This window comes from Gadus morhua, chromosome 9 (assembly GCF_902167405.1).
Source record: "Gadus morhua chromosome 9, gadMor3.0, whole genome shotgun sequence".
NCBI lineage: Eukaryota > Metazoa > Chordata > Actinopteri > Gadiformes > Gadidae > Gadus > Gadus morhua.
In genome coordinates, this window is record NC_044056.1 from 17,895,826 (window position 1) to 17,918,758 (window position 22,933).

Here is a 22,933-nt window from a genome sequence, read left to right on the forward strand (position 1 = left end):
TCCAACACAATGCATGAGGTTGCCTATCTTTTCATTACATTTTTTAGGCATACATATGCCAGCCTGTATGCAAGTCAGTACATGCATTGGACAAATGCTAATCTATGTATCTGTGCATGTGCTTCTTGTATCTGTGCTGTTTTCAAGAGCTGTGATGCAATGGCAGCTGCCAGCGTGACCAGACCTGGCAGTGCCCAGACCACTGAGAAGTCTCAACTGACCTTGAAAGGTAACCATCCATCCTGTTCCTCTCAAGCCAAATAAAGATGCACTGCTTAAGAAACTTGGACAGCATCTTAATGCTGAGGACCAGAGGGGGCCGGGCTCTGTTATTTTTGGGGTAGATGATGGATGGGCGGGATGGTATAAGAAGTCAACAATCAGTGATAATATTCTCGACAAGCTGTAGAAAGTTATCGACATTCAAATCGGCCTTTTACCATTTTCTAGGGTAAACTGTAGCGAATGCAGAATGCTTCTATTCAGCTTGTTGATCCAGTTTCTATCATCCGCTGTGATCAAATGGTATCACCAGGTCATCGTCGAGGGTGTGTTGGCTTCCCGAATCTGCCTTTACTCTACCAATAAAAGCGGCATAAGATCAGCCCACAAGTGTTGTATTTCTTTGGAATGGAATGAATGAAAACCATCAGAGCCTGCTCTCATTGTATAAAGCAGTCCTCTTTAACACAAACATCAATGGACAATCAAGGTACCTCTGAGCCAGAAGAAAAGGATACTCTCATGCACAAAGCCTAAAAAAAGTTAGCAATATTTTTGATTCATCCGGGGAAGGCTCTGAAGAAGTGAAATACTGGTCCATATTCATAGATTTCATGTAAATTTTATCTGATTGTCGATCATTCTTCTACTTTCAAATGTTCTCCCTATGGCTAGTTTGATGTTTCTTAGTAACTGCTTACAACTCAACCCTTTTCATATCAATTGTACCCATCAGCTTTGTCACATTTTTGCTCATGCTTTATTACTATGAAATACTGCTTCAAGGTATACAACTCTCAACACAATGATTGATGTAACTGGTGACCGATTCTGGCAGGCTGTCAAATCATAACCCAATGCGGTAAATGGCAAGCAATTACTCCGTCCAGTCAATGATTACAGCAATATCCTTCGGCTCCTGCTTGTAATGGTGCATCAAAAACATTTTTTTTGCTACTTCTTTGTTTTCAAGTTTAACACAGAATGATCTCAGAGTTGGTTGACCAAGTATTTTCTTTCAAGGTCTCTGTTTTTGTTTTTGACACATTGATTGAATTGGACTGGATGTTGCATGACAGCTTGCCGGGTCAATTACTGCATCTAGTCCTGACCTTCAGTTGCTCAAATGAGAATGTCTGCACAGTGTTTTGGCACTTGTGACTAGTCTGGCGCATCCAAAAACTTGAAAAACGACTGCTTTATGGATATAATGATGATTTGTCATTACACTTCTCCATCATCTTCATTACTAGGTTTAGGAATATACATTAAATCAGGAACATTTACTATGAGCATTACGACAATGCCTGAATCCCCAATAATCAACTGTCACAAACAAACACCATACTTGAATCCTTTCAAGTATGTCACTGTGCCTCACGTCATCACCAGCAAAACTTTAGAGAAGCAAGAAGGCTGTGAGGTGGGCAATATATGCATGTTCTTCAGAGCAGGGAGGGTATTTTATCCTGTGAGAGTACATGGGAGGGTCACTACACGGATCTCGACAAGCTCAGTAATTCTCTAAAGCTCAGCCCATTTAGAGAATTACTCTGCTTTATTATCTGTTACTCTTTGTGAATTGTCAGCTATTACTGGATTGTAGGGATTTTTTGTATTTTGCTGATGCCTAAAACAAAGAATGATGTTCTTAAACAATCCCTTAAGGAAAAATCAAGTTCCAACTGATATTTTTCTTATCTCAGCTAGGGGGCGATGTGACCCTTACCTGTTAACTCTTATTTCCCCAACATTGAAAGGGCTAAAACGTCATGTGCTGTCAAAATATAATGTGAATATAAAGTCATCCAGTGGATCATTAGAGTCTGACTACACAGAGACTCTGAACAGGCAAACATGGACATATTTTAATGCATGTTTTACGTGCTCCTCGTTAAAATACTATTTCCCAAGCTACTGATAATAAAATGTCGTTGTATTGGAAGATTCAATATTCCTTTATTATACCTGGTAATTAATCGTGTGTATGTGTGTGTGTGTATATATATATATATATATATATATATATATATATATATATATATATATATATATATATATATAAATAATGTGCATATGAACGGGTGTTGACTCTCTTCCCTTCCACAGTGGTCTCGGCCAAGCCGCAGTCCCCGAAGCTGCCCAGCCGCAGCTCGCGGCTCAGCTCCTTTGTGGAGGTGACCGCCGACGGCCTGTCCAGCGAGACCAAGAAGACAGGCAAACGCAGCGGACACCTGGAACTGCAGTGGAACGAGGACCTCACCCTGTAAGCAACCGTTGGAAAACATGGCAAAGCCGTGGACTTGTTTGTAATGTAATATAAATATTTGGTAAATACAGTTGTCAATATACATGATATAATATTTAATTATTATGTTCAGTATGATGTCGTCTTTATTTCAAATATCGGTCTGTATAATGTGAGAAAACGTATATATATTAAATATGAATTAGTAATAATAATGTGTTAACTGAAGTAGTGGTTTGGTGCGTTCCACAATCAAATATCAAAGAAATGGACCCTTTTCTCCCTGACTGGTGTTGGTTCTTTGCGCTGCGTAGCAACGTGACCCCTCAGAGTCGCCTCGACCTGAAGCTGTGGAGCTGTCACACACTGAGGAAGGAGCTACTGGGCAGTGCCACCATAGACCTACTGGACACACTGCGCACCCACCATGGCAAAAGTAAGGCCCCACGCACACACTCTCACTCTCTGACGTTCAACCCCTTATCTTCAACCCTCAGGACTCCTTCATTACTCGTATTTTCCCCCGATCATGGCTATTCTATGTTCCTTCTCTCCCTTTGTATTTGTTACGGTGTCAAGCAAGAAATGGCACTAGTTAACTCCTGGGGTTTGTTCTTCCAATAATTTTTTTTAAATTATTATATGATTATAAGAACCTTTTCAAATGCTTCATATCATTTTTTCATAACAAGGTAAAATTTTTTTAACCAGGCTGTAAAGCATTTCCGACATGCATCATTGCACGCCGCTCCCCTGTCGCGAATATGTTCCAGATTACACCAGTTTACTGGTTGTTGGAGGAGTCAACAGTTATGAGGCGTTGTCTAGTTTTGAACGTGTTTTTAAGCAATAATCCAAAATAACTAGTCTGTCAACACATGATCATCAAGAACATCGTTGTTTTGATTTATCTATCGCTCCGGGACTGGGGCGGAGAACGGCCTGGAGTATAGTGAACCCGATCTTATGAAATAGCCTTATTAGATAAATAACGAGATGTTTTTTAATACCATTAAATTAATTATGTACTTCAATATATGGCTGGCTGAGATTCAGATCTCAGGATAAATTCCTTTTCTCAGAATTGTTTTTTTATTTAACCGACTATCATTTCTGTTGCCGCCTAGAAATTGCAGCAACGCTAGTCGGCTATCTGACTTATACTGAACATCCCTATGAACTACCTTTTCACCTGACCCCTCCCGATTTTATGTTTACTGCTGTTCAAGGATTGGCTTGTTGTTAGGCTGTTTGAGTGACATATTGGTCAAAGTTTACCAGTAATTGTTCTTGATTTGTTTGAACCAACACTTTATTTGTGTACCAGGCCTCTGCTTACAGCCTGTGATTCTTTAATGCCACCTAATGAAAAGCTTTCTTGGGGCCTGAAAGTCACACAGACATCCCACAGTGGCATGGTTACATCCAGGAGCTGTACACAGCGCCGTGTGTGGGGCTTTTCTGGGCGGTTGTAAATAGACTTGTTTCTGGCTGAAAAAAAGCTGCTACTTCTTTTTTTTTGTGGCTTTTAAATGTGGAGCGTTCCTTATGTGTATGTATGTGAGGAAGGATCTGAGCATAGGGACTGCTGATTCTTATTAGGCTGCATTAACACTTTTGATTAATTGGTTATTGAAAATGGATTGGTTATTAAACTAAACAAAGGACAGCTGATGTCTTGCTCTTTTATTGGGTGATTATTGGCTTACTTTATACGAGCATTTGAATTTGAATTGAGATTGCTGCAACTTATGGCTAATGACGTTATGGTTTACACTTTTTAAATGTTTGGTATTATTGATTGTTGAATAAGTTGTTTGAATGAAAACTCTCCAAAATCCCTGCAGTTTATATATTGCACTTACTACGTGTGTGTGTGTGTGTGTGTGTGTGTGTGTGTGTGTGTGTGTGTGTGTGTGTGTGTGTGTGTGTGTGTGTGTGTGTGTGTGTGTGTGTGTGTGTGTGTGTGTGTGTGTGTGTGTCTCTCTCTCCCTTGTCACTGTTTCGTGCCCCCCCCCCTTCCAGTGGAGAATGTGCAGCTGAGTCTGGTGCTGCAGACGGAGAACAAAGGCTCAGTTGTAGCAGGAGGCGAGCTCACCGTGTGTCTGGACGGCCTGGTTGTTGATCTGGGCTCCCTGCCCAATGGCAGCATGGCAACAGACAGTGAGTCCCGCCTTTTTCTTTACTGAACACGCGCACACACACACGGGTATCTGTACACTCACGCATAAACGAAAACACACGTATATATACGTGCACATATAGAAGCTATATTCAAAGGCATGTTCACAGAGACACAGGTAAAGACTTGTGCTGCGGTAAAGCACAGAGGATATTCAGAAACAGAAAAGGTAATAAATTCCCTTCACAGCCAAGGCGGAGGCTAATTGCATGAAACACTCTCAAACTGGGACACACACACACACACACACACACACACACACACACACACACACACACACACACACACACACACATCTTCACTCAGTCTACAGCGAAAACCAAGACACTTTTATTAAGACGAATAAGGCTGCCTACGAAGCCGTGTCGCCTTCCCTCTCGTCCCTGGCCTCTCTTCAATGTCTCCACCATACTGTATCTGATGTAACCGGCGCTACGCCACTCACACCGACCAGAGAGCCCAGCGAGCACATTTTCATCGTGGATGTCCATGTAGGCCCTCACTCTGTACCCAGTGAGCGCACTGGGACTCCCCTGCCCTCCCACCCGGCCCCTCCACTCCCTCGGGTCTGTAGAGTTCCCCCCCCGAATCCCGAGCGGCCCCGTGCCCGTGTCTGAGAGGTTTGTGCCGAGGGGCCTCAAAACGAGTCGCCGCCGGCTTCGGGCGCACCTCGTGTCGCTTAGGGTGCTTCACCGTGGCGTCAGAATTCCCACTGTTGTGTTAACAAACCGAAACACCACCCGCCGACAACGCTACCTAGCCTCCTCGAATTAAAGAAATAAAAAAATAACACACAGTCAGCCACAGTCTGACTTCCCCGCAGTGATACTGGCCATTGTGTTTATTTTTGGTTTTCCGACATTAGTTTTCGTTACCGTAACTTTGCCTCTAGATGCACGGCAGTCTTCCAAAGCAGTAATTACATACTAACCCGAGGGGTCAACTAAACATGGGTTCAATCAGCGCCCCCCTACTCTCTCTCTCCCTCCCTCCCTCTGACTCTCTCTCTCTCCCTCCCAATGGGTCTGAGCCTTACTAATGACTGTAAACCGCTCTCCCATGGCAGCCCACGGGAACATGGACAAACTCCTGAGTCAGACCGAGTCCTCTGGCCGGCTTTTATGGACCCCGGAGTCCCGAACCCCTCCGGGGTCCCAGCATCTCCGCTCCGGTGTGCGTCAGCCCTGCGCACGGCCACACACAAACACGCACGCACGTGCACACACAGAGGCTTGTCATGCAGACCACGGTTCACAGAGGCCAGAGTGTGTTCTGGTGGATAAACACACGCAATACGTTGGTCAGTGTGGGGGGACACACATTGCTGCATAAATGTGTGTCTTTGTTCATGTTGAGTATATGTGGACAGCGGTAAAGGTGTGTGTGGGTGTGTGCGGGTGGTTATGACAGAGAAGGCTTATGTTGCTCTAATAGAACTGCGTCTAAGTTGAATGGGTTGGGTACAGAGATGCTGCATATGCCCCATACTTCAGAATATAATTGCAATGACCTGCAAAGATGTTTCGGAATCTCCAGGATTTTTACAAACTTCTTGCAAACTCTTAGAGCACTCAATATTTACCTCCTTCTTGATATTGATTCACATTCAATATAGCTGAGGAAACAAACAAATCAATTATCCGCGGGCTTTAATGTAGTCATAAGCTATTGCAACACACATACGGTGATGTGTGTTTCAATTGCATGCCTGTAAGAGTATGTGTCTCTATGTTTCTGCGTGTACGTTGCAGTGTTTTGTACGTGTGAGTCATAGGTCTAGTCTAGCTTATGGGAAGGAGTTTGCTCACTGACTCCCAAATATAGACATGCGATGACGGAAGACGTTTGTGAGAGCTTTTGTGTAATTTGGTTCTTACAATGGCACCATTGGGTTTCATTGCCTTCAGCTCGCCAGTACAATCAGTTCCCTGTGAGGCTGAGGCAGGGGAGGGGGGTTGTAACAGTAACTACTGCCATGGAAGAGCGGCTGCTCTTCAGGAAGCTGTATGAACCAAGCTGGGAGGAGGGGGGGGGGGGTCTCAAGGTTAACCTCTGAGCTCTGTTTTGCCAAAGGGGGGGGGGGAGGGGGGGGGGGTGCATTATGGTCTTGTACGTGGACACTCATCTATTGCTTGATTCTCGCCCAGACACATGTGCTTGTGTTTTACATTTCAAAGTGTGTGTGTGTTGGGAGGTAGCTGTATGAATTGGATAAAGGTTGAAGTGTTTTTTTTTCCCCCCTGCCCCGTTGCTGTTAAGGCCCTCTGTTCACGCACTAAATGCACCTCTGTTAGTTTGGAGGTTGCACTCATTTCCCCCTGGCACACAAACACACACACACACATACACACAGACACACGCGCACGCGCGCGCGCGCATACACATACACACACTATAAACCAACCTTTGTGAGGAAAGGTGGAGAAACCCAGGAGCTGAGGTTGGGGAGTGTGGACAAACACATCTTGTACATGTTAGACACACAAACAAGCACACGCAGTCAATGTGAACTCAAAAACCTTATGCATACACCCTTTTCCTTATTTACACAAATGCACACACGTAGCCACACTCAAAGACCCAGTACTGCCAAACATATACTGTAGGTCCTAATCCTATATTGATGCTACTCTGTGTACACGCACAGCAATACTATTGCCTTTTCGCCTGTTAAAACTATTGGATTGGAAACTGATCTTCGGAAAATTGAAAAAAACTAAACAAAACGGTATCCTGTTTCTATCATTATGCCGCCTTTATTTCTACATTTACAGATGTATTGTGAAGGCTCATATTCATCGCTGTTGCTGTTCGTACTCCTGGTGGTATTAGAAAAGAGAGCTTGTGCACGAATGACAACTGAACACACTCCAGCTGAACTGGTGTGTGGAAGGTGCTCGAAACCCTTTGTACAACAAAACTAAAGATTCCCGTATGCGAACAAAATATAAAAACATTCTGCTTTGATGTAGCATAACTTCATTACACAAACAAATGCTTCGATTCCCACCGTTCCTCTACGTGACACACAGGCATGTAGAGACTGCGCTGCATTGAGGGGTGTGGGGCGGGATGGGTTGGGGGGGGGGCTATGACACCATGATTTCTCCTCTATGGTGTGGTTCATTTTTTTGTGTCCACTGGAGCAACTTACAAGTAGCTCTTTCATAGAGCAGAAAAAGGTGTGTGTGTGTGTGTGTGTGTGTGTGTGTGTGTGTGTGTGTGTGTGTGTGTGTGTCAGAAATGAGGGGGAACATTTGCCTTCCATATGATATTTGTGCAAACAGCAAAGCCCTTTTCAGGATGCCGTGTTCCAGGTGTGAATGTTGGACACACACAAGCACACCTTCGAAAGACACAAACACACACACACACACTGCACATCTTTCACTCCTATTTATGCGTATTGGAGTGTGAGGGAATTTGTGAGTGATAATGAAAGTATGCTATAGCATATAGGTCTCAGACGCGGTCTGGAGCAAGCGGACAGTCACACACATTCCCTCACACTCATCGACTGCATACTGTAAGACGAACAGAAACATACACATACACGCAGCAATAGACACCCAGGCACTCAGACATTTTCGTACACACATCCCCCGAAACTCACTTAAACACACGCACCCCTATATTCCTACTCAAACACAGGCGTATATACAGCCGTATACACACACAGCCACAGCACTGGCCATATGCTATTTACAGGGATGAATGGTCTCTATTAAACCACCGGCTTTACTTTCATTGCCTCATGGATTTTGAGTCTATACAGTATGGGTTCCATTATTAACAGTTTTACGGCTTTAAAAAATAATAGGACCATCAAGTCACTGCGTCACTACAGACTATTTTCTCTTCGCGCCGTCTCTGAGCTCTGTGTAGGACTTTATTAATTTCAGTGCAGATCTTGTTCCCAGCCTCAGCACCCAAGCCCCCCCCCCCTCCCCACCACCATAGGAAACTGGTTTGCAGTGTTTCCCATAGAGCAGGGTTCATCGGAAAACATTAGGTTTCATTATTTGTGAGAAGTTTAATTTTGGCTCTCCTGAGTTGGTTAAGTGGCCCTGATTAAGATGAAAGCGTGATATACATGGTGTATCACTTGCCAGGCCAGCGTTGGACTCTACTAGATCTTTTTGTTACTAGAACCAATCGGTTGTATGGCGAACGACTTCAACCAGCCACAATTAAAGCCAAATAAACCAATAAACCACCGATTGTAATAAGCTGTGTTTGGTTCCGTCTCCATGGTTTCTGCACGGTGCTATTATGGCTAGCCCTTTTAAAATAGCTGTGTGCTGATAACCCTGTGGTGAAATCATTCCTGCTGCTTTCGTGTGCCTCTGCAGAGATGCTGCAGTCAGACAGACCCGGCCTGAGGAGAACCCAAAGTGAAGAGACTCCCGCCGCAGCCGTACCCCGCAGCAGGTAACGCACGCACAAACCACACATTATAATGTTGCATTCAATTTGTATTCAAACCAACTTTTTTTTCTTTTGTCAAAATTCAGCAGAACTGTTGGTCCGTTCATACACGTACTCGGCAGCCACCAAGTGTGGGCACTAGACTCACACATACTGTAGGTCCACACTCAATCAGCCTGGCAAGTACACGAATGAGCCCTCATAGGCACGTTTACTAAGACTTAGCCCACACACTCACACACTCACACCAGCCGCTGGAGTCTCTGAATCCTAGGGGAGCAGTGGTCGGTACAATGATAAACCACAGAGGAGTGGTTATCAGAAAGGCTCTGCACACTCTGTCTAGTCTCCAGTCTGACATCTCCGTAATACACACGATGCTTGTAGTTCCCTAAAACCCTTCTGACATGCAGTTAGCAAGCATCAATAGATAGGATACGGTTTTAATCAATGGTTCATAAGTGTACTCATGCAAGCACACACACACACACACACACACACACACACACACACACACACACACACACACACACACTACTGGATAAAGTGGTAGCCCGCCATGACAGCAGCATAATGATACATGCAGATAGTTTTCATTTAGCACTTCACTGGGGGGGGAGGGTTGAACAGAGGCCAGGAGGAACTAACTGGGCCTGTGGAAGCTTTTGTCAGCTCAATGGCCTTTTAAGTGCCATATGTTTATGATCATTGTGTGTGTGCGTGTGCACGCGTGCGCATGTATAGCCTTCCCCCTGTTTCTCAAGTGTCCCCTGCCTCCTTATTGTTGTTCATAAAACAGTTGACATTGACGCGCCCACAGCTCGGTAATGATAGCTCTCCGAGCCCCCTCAGTGGCATTCCACAGCCCTGGGGGGGTATGTCATGAAAATTGTGTTTTCATTGTAAAAATGTTCTTGTCTGAGAAGTAGGGTTACATTTAGCCTTCGGAAAGTATGAGTGTATTTTCAGTGGAACTGGAGCTCAAGCTATATCTAACACACCATTGTATCCCGGCTCCATCCCTCACTCCCTCTTTTTATTTTGTCTCCTTTATGCGCAACGTTTTTCTTGGCAGCATTGACACCCATGCGTTCACATACGTTCAAAAATAATTCTCCCGCCATTCCGTTCCTTTAATGTCTCCCCCTCCCACAGAAGCAACCGGCTCTCAGCGGGGGGGTCCCAGGGCGGGTCCCCGGGGCCGGCCAGAGGGGGGTCCATGACCAACGGGGAGCTGGGCGAGGAGCCGGGCCCCGTCGCCGGGTCAACACCGTCCGGGCGGCCCCGCCCCTCCAAGGTGTCCCACGGCAGCCCTGGAGGCAGCACAGGTACTGAAGCCCCCCCCCCCCACCGTCCCCCGGTTACCTGGGTTCTGGGTGTGTAGAGTGGAACGACCAGGCTCAACTGGCCATAACACAGATAGGAGTCTGCGAATGATAATGTACGATATTTATTAGAAATAAGATAATTAGACATGAGAATGATACCATGGAATCGGTGTTATTAGTGGGGATGAGCGGATGGTGTGCTTTGAGGATTTGGTGTGTAAGCACAACCTAGAGTTTAACAAGATAAACACCATTTTTACTGAGCCCCACAAGGCACAACAAAAACAAATTGAAAACCAAACCTGCCTGTGGGGGGAGAGAGCGGGAGGGGCTGATGTGGTCCACCTGAGGGTACCTGCAGGCCAAAGCTGCACAGGTGCACCACATCAGCTGACAGCCCTCTCAGCTCCTCCAACTGGCCCCCGGCGCAGATAAGCAACCGGGAGAACCAGCAGACGGGTCGTCTGGTTTAAAAATGCCTGGACCACACGTTAAGTCTCCGTGGTTGGAGGCCAAAATAAGTGCCGCCTTTTGTCTCACCTAAGAACTGAACCAGCTCCTTACAGCCACATTGTACTTCTTTATTTTAGTTCAATTCAAATTGAGGCATCGAGGAGAACCTCACTAAATGCAGCGCCCTCCTATGATCAGAAGGGGATCTTAGAACGCCTTCTAATCCCCTCCCCTTCCTCCCCCCCTCTCCTCCCTCTCCTCCCCCCCTCTCTCCCCCCTCCCCCCTCTCCCCCTCTCTCCTCCCTCTCCTCCCCCCTCTCTCCCCCCTTCTCCCCCCTCCCTCCCCCCCTCTCCCCCCAGCCAAAGCGGAGCTGACCGCCAACGGGCTGGAGAACGGCCGGGCCGGCCCCGCCTGCCACACCCCTCCCCCGGCCTCCCCGTCCGTCAGGTCGCCGGCCCCGGCCAGCGCGGCGGCCAGCGGGGGCAGCAGCAGCAGCAGCGGCAGCAGCCCCTCCCTGGCCCAGGAGGCCCCGATCCTCGCGCCCCCGACGGAGCCCGGGCCGGCCGGCGCCTCGGGCGCCGAGCTGCCCGCCACCGCCGCCACGGAGCAGCTGGTCAGCGACTCTCTCCCGGCGGGGTAAGGCGCTCCGGGCTGGGGCGGCAGCGGTACTGTGGGGGTGGGGGGGTGTCTGCTGGCTGGGTGGGGCAGCTCGGGGTCATCAGGGGCAGTCTGGTGCGGAGCAGCTGGGTTTGATCAGCATGTTTTTTGGAGCGTGACCCGTGGTTGTTGTGTTTTTATAGGTATTCGTTTTTATTGATAACTGATTCTGATTCAAGTCTCTGCCTCCTTTTTGTCCCTCTCTTTTACTCTCTCTCTCTCTCTCTCTCTCTCTCTCTCTCTCTCTCTCTCTCTCTCTCTCTCTCTTCTCTCTTCTCTCTTCTCTCTTCTCTCTTCTCTTCTCCTTCTTCTCTCTCTTCTCCTTCTTCTCTCTCTCTCTCTCTTGTCTCTCTCCAGCTGGGAGCAGAGAGTGCTGCCTCACGGCAGAGTTTACTACGTCGACCACAACACCAAAACCACCACCTGGGAAAGACCACTGCCCCCGGGGTATGCGACCATGTATCGATTCAGTTATTTAGCTTGTGTGTATACGTCTTCCGCCTGGCTCAAACATCCGCCTGGACTCTTGTTACTCTAACTGACCTACACAGGAACTAAAAACTGTGTGTATGGAAGTCTCATTGGGTCCCAACTTCAACTACTGTGTCTGTGATTAGCAAGGCTGATGTTATTCTGGTTGGGAAAGCCTAGGGGATATCTCGCTGCATCAATGACCACATTACCAACACGACCACAGCCAGCTCTTTTATGCCACACTTATTATTGATTTGTGTGTGCGGGCACACCGGACCATGTTAAAGAGAGTGAGGGGAGAGATGGCTTTTTTTCGGGGGGGAAAAAAAGCAGTCACACACAGACACGCATACTTCTCGCACGCTCACTCATACACACTCGACCCCCCCAGCCTATCTTAGTTTTTTTCCAGAGAGGGAAGGAGTGAATTGTGGGGCCCCCCCCGAGAACAAAGGCCCTTTCTTAGGCTCGCATGCGGCCCCTGCACAAGAACATACGTGGCCCTGCCAAACCCCCAGCCGCCCGCCTCCCCTGCCCCTTTCACGGGATCAATTAGCAACCTTGTGCTTAGCTAAGTGCTCCCTCTCTATACACACACACACACACACACACACACAAACACACGCATACACAGACACACACGGACAAAGAAACACACACGGAACTGTTTAGCTAGGAGGGATGCTCCCCCCTCTCTAACTAATGGAAGCCATCCTGGGACGTGGCTGGTCAGCCCTTGTTGGGACATGGCTCCAGTCATGCTGGAAGGGTCTCTTAGCACTATATCAGAGGCCCCTGACGTTCCCGTCTGAGTCATCGATAGAATTGGCAGAAACCTAAAACAACCAAAATGAACCCCAGCCTCGCAGACCAGGGCCTACCACAGCCGTCATCCGCTAATGGTCAGCTAACATAACAGATGAAATAATATCCAGCTAAAATAATAATACCGTTTGTTTGGATGGTGGTTCTTCAAACTGGGGAACCCTTCCCCCTCTGTCTCTCTCTTTTCTCTCTTCTCTCTCTCTCTCTCTCTCTCTCTCTCTCTCTGTACCTGGCTTTAGAGGCTTAGGGTCGTTACTCTGTGTTGGCCTCAGATCGTGTTCCAGACACCTTTTCCAATGTAAAACAAAGTGGCACTGACTCATCCTTTCAAAGGCTGCTTCTGTCTCCCGTGTAAGCTGCTGGCCTTTATTAAAGAATCACTAGCCAATACTTGGATCATAGATCTTTTTTTTCTCTGTCTGGCCTGGAACTTGGAGCTATTTTATTGTGAGCTCTGACCAAGCGAAACTGCTGTTATCCCACATAGGCCTGCCTAATTTCCTTACATTAAGCAACTGTGTTGTTTTTCCCACAGTACTGCTCCCAAACTGGCCTTGATTTTTGGAAGCTATGGTGCTAGCGTTGAAATAAGGTTTTTGGTAATGTCTAGATAGAGAACCGCACGCACATCGTAATATTTGGAGTACAACCACTCTGGGATGTGTGTAGTATTATTGACGTCCCTGAACAAATCAATTTCCCACCAGAACCTTGGCAGGAGTTCTGTGGTTCAATCGCCTGGGGATTGTTTGGTCATTTTGGTTTGATTCAATTGTGTTGGTGTGAGTGATGTCATTCAGACCCTGGTGTGGATCAAATAATGCCGTGAGCCGGTAGTAATTGTACATCTGTCTACTTCCAAGTGATCTAAGGTGAGGTGAGTTGGTGGATGCGAACACGACCCCATGCCAAAATTGAGAAACGGCAGATGTGAGCCAAACGCATGCATGTACCATGTAGGGAGTGCAGTTTCATTCAAATCATATAGACACTGTCTTCCTGAACATGAAGACTCTGTGGATCGGTTTCTATCTGGCGGATACATTCTCTCTGGTGGTCTTGTGAGGAGGCTATGTTGCCAGACAGCAACTCCATGTATTAATCCGAAATGTGGTAGCTACACCCATGCCGAAAATCCCAAAGTTAATTTCCTGCAGAATCAGTCATCAACCAAACTGTCCAATGAAATAAGCTCCCAGGTGGTCCATTTCACTTTGGTTCATTCGCAAAAAAAAAACCAAAAAACAGTGGGAAACTTAAGTAGACCAAATAGAGCCAAGCAACTTCTGGTCCAAATGGTTTGGCTGACAGAACCCCACTCATTATCCTGGATTAAATGTCCTCCTGACTGAGAACCAGCATGAGAGGGGAAGCAAGCTGAAAGGTTTACGTCCTGTCCAACTGCCTTTCCCCTCCGTTCTCCACAAGACAGCGAGAGATGGAGATCTCAGAGGACGTGTGTGAACGTGTGCCTCTTGGCCCCGCCTAGGTGACCTTAGTATTGGTTCGGCTAGCAGGCGGGAGCCTCCGCTGCTTTCTCGTCGGAATGCTGACGCTCGTGACTCACAGATAGGAAAACGGGAGCGTCACTGTGAGGAGAAGCCGGGCTCTGCAATCATGTTTTCAAACGCTTCCTGAGGAAAAACTTGTCTACTTCATATATATGTGTGTGTGTGTGTGTGTGTGTGTGTGTGTGTGTGTGTGTGTGTGTGTGTGTGTGTGTGTGTGTGTGTGTGTGTGTGTGTGTGTGTGTGTGTGTGTGTGTGTGTGTGTGTGTGTATATTTATGTATACACACACACACACAAGTGACCTGAGATTTATTTGGGAGTCAAGTGAATAAGTGTGTCGCTGTTTGGGGTACTCAATAGGATCCAGATTGCACAAAGCAAAGCTGCAAAGATCATTCACATATGTCCACATGACACCTCTACCGAACAGTGACCTGTGGTAGTAACTCTCTCTCTCTTTCGCTCTCTTGCCCCCCCCCCCCCCCCCCCCCCCCCCCCCCTACGGTTTCTTGGCAAAGCTGGGAGAAGCGTGTGGACCAGCGGGGTCGCTTCTACTACGTGGACCACAACACGAGGACCACCACATGGCAGAGGCCCACCGCAGAGTCGGTGCGCAACTATGAGCAGTGGCAGAGCCAGCGGAGCCAGCTGCAGGGCGCCATGCAGCAGTTCAGCCAGCGCTTCCTCTACCAGGTGAGTCGGGCCAGGGGCTCTCCACACACCCAGACCCAACTCCCCCCGCCCCTCCGCCTGGTCAATCGTTGGCGACAATTGAATTAATGCATGGCTTTCAGTCATGTAAGGTGAAAGGAACCAGGTGAAAGGGAATTTTCCAAGGCAACGTTTCTATTGACTGGGCTATTTTAGTCTTATGTCTTCGTTGGGCTGGCTTGGTGTATTTATAATATATGTTAAATAACAGCCTACAATCTTTTGAGTTTCCCTCTTTTTTTCTTCTTCTTTTCAATCCACTGGGACATCCATTTTGATACCATGAAGCACTGCGCTCTTATACCTTCTCCCCTGCTGCCGTGGTCACTTGGGAGGCAGCCCGTCGGAGGGCTGTAAACGTCTTCCACCTGCAACTCAACCGCAGCAGCCATTATGTCACTTTATGCTTCATCCAGAACTTCATAGGATGAGGCTGCCTTATTGTGCAGCCATCGATGTATAATAATCGCTTTCAAGCACTAGCTGGGTCGTAGCGGACGTGTCGGCCAAAGTCCTACTGTAGAGGGCATGGTAAAGGGATTTTAGTGGCACTCATTATTTTTGTTTTTCATTGGAGTTCGTCCAAGGAGCTGCCTGTTGCGTCTCTATCTCCCTGACAGTGGCCGTCCTTTCTGTGGAAGAGCAGACAAGGTCAAATTTCACCCAGACAGTAGAAGTATTTTGGCACGAAAACAACGGATGGTTCTTAACTGGGTGTTCCCAAGCACGGCCCATTAGTAAAATCAACCAAGTTTAAGCACTCCTATTATAAAAGTGGACCACTCCCTGCGTCCACCATGTGTGTGTGTTTGAGAAACCCCCTGGCTCTGTCCAAGCTTCCGCTTGCCTTAAAGTGACAATCGCAAAGATCTCCAAAGATTTCAATGTAAATAAATCTCAGTAAAGTCACTATCTATCGCCAGAGGAGGGATTGAGCCTATGTCCCACTGTTTACAGCCCTTGTGTTTGCAGTATTATGCGTATTCAGAACCGGGTGTTTCTGGCGACTTTCCCACCACGCACTAGAATCCTAGGCGGACACGCACTAGTCTAGAATCACAGTGAATGACGCGTTTTCCATCACCAAGCAGTGGCTGATACACCAGAGAGGGTATGGCAGACGCAACAAACTCGCTCTTACACTCGTTGCGCGTGTGTGGCTGCGTACCGTTTTAGGTAACGCCAAGGAGAACGAACAGGGACCTTTTGAGATTGCCTCTTAAAACAAGACCATGAGCTCGGTCCCTCTAACCAACCGATCAAAAATAAGTCCCACCTCCACAGCGGACCCGACAATAGCCTCCGGCCTCCCATTCCCCGCTCAACCGTCCATATCCGTCACGTCTGTCTGTCTGCTCCACCCCACCACCCTAAGGCCAAATCCCATTTCTACCCCTTACCCCTTACCCCTTCCCCCTTCCCCCTCCCCGTTGTTTTGAAGGGTGAATGGGAAGGGGTAAGGCGTATAAATGGGATTGGGCCTAAGCCTAGCTCTATGTCTGTCCCTAAAGCTTGTATTTCGAGGGAAATGATACACGTTTTGATGAATGCCTTCAGATGTGAGACCGGGGTTCTCACTCGCCCTCTCCCCCTGCCCTCACTGACCCTGGCTGAGGGGGGGGCCAGCAGCGCAGCCTGGCCCTCTCCTTCCTGGTGACGTCTTCTGGAATGCCCCCTTCTCTGTTGATAGGGACGGCTATTTATGGGGCCAGCCTCGTGTGAACGAGATAAGCATGCCACACATGCACATTAGCCGGTTTTACAAGAGGGGGTGCACGAACAAAAGTAAACATGGCGCGAAAACACACAGCCTTCATTCCTTTAACTTATGAACATCTACACACAGACACAAGGTCATGGAAGGGACCCAGAGCCCCTTCACATCTTCTGTATGGCACTCGCCGTGTGTGTGTGTGGGTGTCTTCAGATGTGCTCACAGAGCTGTAATGTGGAGGTCAGGTGGCACATTTCTGTCCCAGCGCGGGACAGTGTGCGGGTTGCCTTCTGTTCCCCACTTAGGCTGTTGGTAACACTGTTATGGACACACACATATCGATACTCTCACACATAGCCATAAACTACAACTTATCATAAAGTAAACGCTGGCTAAGGCTACCGTGAAGTGACCATGCAGGCAAGTGTGCATGTGAAAGTGTGTATGGGTTTTGAGAACAATCCTCATGGATATAAATACAGGCCTGCCTGTTATTGTAAGCGTGTCCCAGTCTAAATTGTTGTTAGAGTGTGTGTGTGTGTGTGTGTGCACGTACACATACACTTCATGCACACTCACACAATGGCTTGCCTTTGGTAATTGCTGCTCGTTAGTAACCCAGGAGAAAGCAGTCTCGCAATCATTAACTGCTCTTTCCGGCTCACCCCCATAAACTCTCTTATCCCCCTTCTGAGACCCAAAGTCGCCTTTTCTTTGCATTGCTCCCTTTTAACAAGTCTATTTATTTCCCGCTCTTATTTTTTTTCTTTTATCAATATCCTGACTATACATGGTGGATAGAGGTAGATCACTCTCCATATGTCACTCCTAAATCAATATTTCTTTACCACACACGCACACAGTGTGCCCCCCCCCCCTCCTTCTTCTCCTTCTGGGGGGCCTCTGTCCATTCTTCGTGAAACAGGGGCCCTTAACAGCAGCACCACCTGAAATGGTCCTGTGTCTCATCACACACACACACACACACACACACACACACACACACACACACACACACACACACACACACACACACACACACACACACACACACACACACACACACACACACACACACACACACACTGAGAGGTTTCATGAGTTTGCTCTCGGTCAAACACATGCTCTCTGTTCCACACTGCAGAACATATACACTTTCTGCGCTCTGTGGGGAAAAAAAGCTTATACCGATAAACCTGAACACACAAAGACGTCTGTCATGTGTGCGTTAACTACATTAAAACGGATACATTGGAATAAATATTAATAAATCATTTTGCTGATGGAAGAACTAATAATAAACTAGACTTCTGTGTTATGGATTTGAAATGGATTTTATTTGGAGAGTTAATACAACTTTAGTTCTCCTGGTCGTTTATTGGCATAATGATGTTAGAGCTGTGTATTTTGGACTGTCTATTTCAATACATTTTAACAATTCTTTGCCATATCATGCATAAATCATGTTTGGTGAGTAGAAATGTCCACTCCTCCCCTCCTTGTGAACTACAGTCAAGTACAGAACCCTTTTACAACAGTCAGAGTACCAGTAAGACCCAAGATGTGTTCAGCGGTTAGGCCGTCTATGCAATTCAGATAAACCACAGGGCGGTCATTACTTAGCTACAACTACTGTGTGTATTACATGTGTATTCTACTTATTTTATACAATACCTTGATATTTGGCATGTGTATTCTACTTATTTATTACAAAACCTGGTTATTAACGGGCCGCTGCTTTATCTGATCTTTTTGGCAGAATCCTTGGTCGCCGTGCTTTGCTCCAGCGTTTCTTTTGGCCACCATTTTGCTTTCTTTCATAACCTCCTTCTCTCGCCCGTCTCGCTCTCCCCCCGGATTCTCCCCTGCAATTTTCTCCTCCTATCTCATTCCCCTTCCATCTGGGAGCCGGCGCGGAAGCCTCCGGAGGGCCGTGCCGCGTGCGATGATGTCATCTTTACACCATTATATTCTCCTTTTACCTTTTTTAGTCACAATTAGTCCCAAAGCTAAACAGAAGGGTGGGGCCACCCAGGGGCCCGAGATTGCCCGTCGATTTGAGGGGTGCTCCGGTGCACGTCTCAAATACCCCCAAACGCACACTCGACGCTTGGTGCCGGCAGCCCCACACGTTAACCCCACCGTGCTACAGCTGCCCCCCCCCAGCGTTCCCTCCAAGCCCTGTGTTCCCTAGGCTGCTCCCCCCTCCGTCCCCCTGTTTAGAGTTTCCATGATAAAAGCCACCCGAATGAGGCCCCAGTCACAACGTGTTTGGGAGAATTGCATCGTGGAGTGAACCTGGCATCTAATACACACACAGCCACACACACGCACACACACGCACACACACACACACACACACACACACACACACACACACACACACACACACACACACACACACACACACACACACATCCCTTTTCTGGTGCCAGGCTACTCGTGACGGTTGCCATTTTAACGGTGGTGCTGTGTAACAGCGTTTCTTGGAAAGGTACGAGCGGAGAGGGACCAGGAGTATGGAAAACGGCGGTCGTTGAGATGTGTTCTTGTTGGTTGTTTTTCCAGCAGGGGCCCCGGCTTGGACGCAAGCACACACTAACAAGCTCACCTCTCTGAATGTTGTCGCCGGGTGCCAGGGCTGGAAGAGTACTGTAATATGTTCTCTTCTTGCGAGGGGGGCCTATGGGGGGTACGGGGTGGATCTGAGTTAATAGTGATTGGGCTGTTGGTCGCAGCACTATGAAGAGGCCGGTTGTTTGAGGTCCTTTAGTTCATGAAAACCATCATTGCTCTTCAAGTCCTCAAAAGGCTCTTTTCAGCTTCATTTCCACCCAAGTTCATAAAATTATATTTGTGCCCTTTTTGTGCGTGTGCGTGTGTGTGTGTGTGTGCGCGCACGCTGAAACGAAGGGTGTGTTCACATTGAATGAGCATTCACCATCCTCGCAAGGGAAGTTTTCCACCGGGTTGTGCACGGGAGTGGCTGCATGCACACCCGTACACGCACTCAAACACACACACGTTGGTGTGCACGTGTGTCGGCCTATGCGTGTGTGAGTGTGCACAGAGTGAGTGTGGCTCACGTCGGCTCAGGGATGCATAAAGGTGCCTTTTGTCAGGCCGGGGTGAGGCGGGGCGCGGGGTGTGGCTGGGCTGGGGGCGGGGGTAGAGGGGGGGTGTCCAGTCTGGAACCAGTATGAATGTTGCCTCAGTTTCTCATAGACATCGCACCTCCCTGCCTACTTTCACAGCCCAGTCCGAAAGGAGAGGGAGAGGGAGGGAGGGAGGGAGGGAGGGAGGGAGGGGGCGAGAAGGAGGAGGACCTCCAGAGCAGGGTTAAAGGGGTGGGTGCCAGGGTGGTGGTGGTGAGGGTTTGACGGTGTGGGGGTGGCTGAGCTAGGGTGTGTGTGTGTGTGTGTGTGTGTGTGTGTGTGGGAGGGGTGGGGCTTTGAGCCAGCCAGTGAGCTCATTGGAACAGCATGTTGTTGGTTGTTTTTTCTTATATCTTCCTACCATGCGTGTAGTTTTTGGAAGGCATACGAGCAGCCTGCCGGCCAGCCTCCTCAGTCTCGGCTGGCCGCTGCACAGAAGAGGAGGCATCTGCCTATCTCACCGCCACCACCACCACCACCACCACCAGCACCACCACCACAGCCGACACCACCATCACCAACCCCGTCGTCCTCCTCCGCAGCCGTAGCAGCATTGCCACAGCTCTCGTCTGCGTCCTCATCGAGCCCCCCCTGTGCTTAAGGGGTACCGGAGCCCTAGCCGAGTGCTCATGCCGCCGGCGATGAGTCGGCCATTATCCCGTTCGAGCGGCTGGGGTTTGGCCTTGCGAGGCCGATCGCCTGGCGAGACCGAAAAATGCGCTGCTTAAATGCGAGATTTAAGCATTTTTTTCTCCCTTCTTTTTTTTTTTTCGCGGGCCATCCTTGCTCATCATGAGGAAAAAAGAAAGAAATACCTTGGCCCGGCAGCTTGAAGAGCGTCCCGCTGCCGCAGTCTAATGGAGGGGGAGAGGCAGGAGGAGGGTAAACGCTGCCAGACCGCACAGACAGAGTGAGGGAGGCCTCGCTGCCCAGGGGGGCAGCGGGGGGCTTGGAGACAGTGGCGGCGGTCTGCGATGGGTGCGTGGAAACGGACGACGTCCTAACGGCAACGGGCCTGTCTCTGTGTTTCTTTCCCAGTCCACCGCGGCTCCTGTGGAGAATGACCCCCAGGGCACACTACCTACTGGATGGGGTGAGTTCACACACACACACACACACACACACACACACACACACACACACACACACACACACACACACACACACACACACACACACACACACACACACACATATACAAGCACACACATGCCAGACACACTCACACACACGTAGGTTTAAGTACACAGTTTAAGTACACATAGAACCTGAAAACCAGACCAGCCCTATTATTAATATTAAATCAAGGTTCTACCTTTTAAAATGCTGTAGCCGTTTGCCTTTACTTGTGCATGGATTCTAATTGGGAAAAATGGAAGTGGTGTGAGCTGCCCCTCGCCTCGGCCAAATGGTGTCCCAAGCGGGGGCGGCCTGAGGCGGAAGGAGAGCGGCGCCCTCGCTCATTAGCCAGCGCCGGTTAGCTGGAGTCACAGTTAGCAGGAGATGGTAATGGTCCACAGCCCCTCCAGCCATCTGTCAAACGCAGCAGCGGCCGCATGGCAGACTACATTTCTCCCCAATGGACCAACAGGGGGTTCCGAGGCTGGAAAGTGCACGAGAAGCTTAATGCAGTCGTACATGGACGAGTGAGCTAGGCAAACATGGGCAGAGCCCAGAGTTCCCGGGGCTGCAAGTGGTTTGGCAGATTCCTAGCTCTCACCAACGGCACTGCCTCCCAGATCCAAACCTACAAAATCTCTGCTGAGGTCTATGATGTCAGGGCTGTGGACACGGTGTACACTTTGCTTGTTAAAGCGCAAACTTGCGCTGCATCCTTGTTCGTTTTACTCAAAACGCTAAATTACAGAGGCCGCGCTGCTGACATGATAAATGCACTTTATCCAATCCCCAAATGCCCAAAGCCTAATGCACATTTTATGTTCTATCTGACCAGCTTTTATTACAAAAAGCCTTTTGCACCCAAACCAAGCTCCCATCAGGCCGCTGGCTCCCATCCCCTACCCATGATGCCTTCTCAACATGTTGCGGCCTCGCAGACGTAGAAACCTCCATTATAGCCCTGGCTCCAATACCCCCCCCCCCCCCCCCCTCTCCTTACGCACGTCTCTTTGGTTCAACTGCGGTTTGAGGCTCCTTTTCATTCCTTTTTTTACTGCGAGAGAGGGAGAGGGAGGATGGGGCGAGGGAAGAAACCAGGGGGAAAGGGGTAATAGCAGAGAGAGAGAAAAATAGAACAAGGAGGTTGATGATGATGATGATGATGATGGACGATGAAGGACTGGGCAGAGTAACTGTTTTTTGAAAAGCCCAAGTAAGCGCGGGAAAGGAGGGGTCATTATGGGATGGGGGGAGGGGGCTGGTGTGAAGGAGGGAGGGGTAGCGATGTGAGGGCTACTGTTGGTGCGCCTTCCGCACGTGTCCGTTAATGAGGAAAAGATGTCTGGGAACGGGGAGCTAGGGGTGTGGGGGATGGGGGGGGGGGGGGGGTTGAGGGAGAGGGAGATTGAGGGGCCTACCGTACCCTGTAAAGTCAAACGGCTAAGCTATAGCTGGATAGGCACAAACACACACCCAACCATACACATACTGCCTGGAATACTGCCGTCATTCCTTTATAGGCCGTCCAAAAAGAGGATATTCAATAAAAAATAATAGCAACGGGAGATACTGGACCTGCTGAGGTATTTTTAAAAATGTGCTGCAGCGAAATACCACGTAGCCGTCTGTTTCTTATCACCGTAGTGAGATTTAACCACTCAGGCCTCTCTCCCTTTCGCCCCCCCCCCCCCCCCCCCCCCCCCCCTCCCTCCCTCCCTCCCCAACAAACACACACACACACACACACACACACACACACACACACACACACACACACACTCTCCCTTATTCACTGGAACAAGGACGCCCCTGTGTCTCTGTTTATTGACACAGTTAGTGTTTTTGTTTTTATTGAACCACTCTTTGTGAAGCGGCTGCAGGCATGCCAGTGCCTCAAGTACCGTCG

General features: G+C 48.5%; 1 protein-coding gene across 2 annotated transcripts in view; it reads left to right on the top strand.

The window, feature by feature from the left end:
* The window catches only part of wwp2 (WW domain containing E3 ubiquitin protein ligase 2), a 32,111-nt gene that overhangs the window by 936 nt on the left and 8,242 nt on the right, over nt 1-22,933 (top strand). For both annotated transcript variants that reach the window (XM_030366248.1, XM_030366249.1), the window contains exons 2-11: nt 148-229; nt 2,332-2,488; nt 2,785-2,906; nt 4,496-4,633; nt 9,005-9,083; nt 10,236-10,408; nt 11,222-11,498; nt 11,877-11,966; nt 14,847-15,021; nt 20,947-21,001. In XM_030366248.1, coding sequence (XP_030222108.1) covers nt 160-229; nt 2,332-2,488; nt 2,785-2,906; nt 4,496-4,633; nt 9,005-9,083; nt 10,236-10,408; nt 11,222-11,498; nt 11,877-11,966; nt 14,847-15,021; nt 20,947-21,001 — 1,336 coding nt within the window. In that variant the 5' untranslated portion in view covers nt 148-159. The remainder of the gene's footprint in view (nt 1-147; nt 230-2,331; nt 2,489-2,784; nt 2,907-4,495; nt 4,634-9,004; nt 9,084-10,235; nt 10,409-11,221; nt 11,499-11,876; nt 11,967-14,846; nt 15,022-20,946; nt 21,002-22,933) is intronic.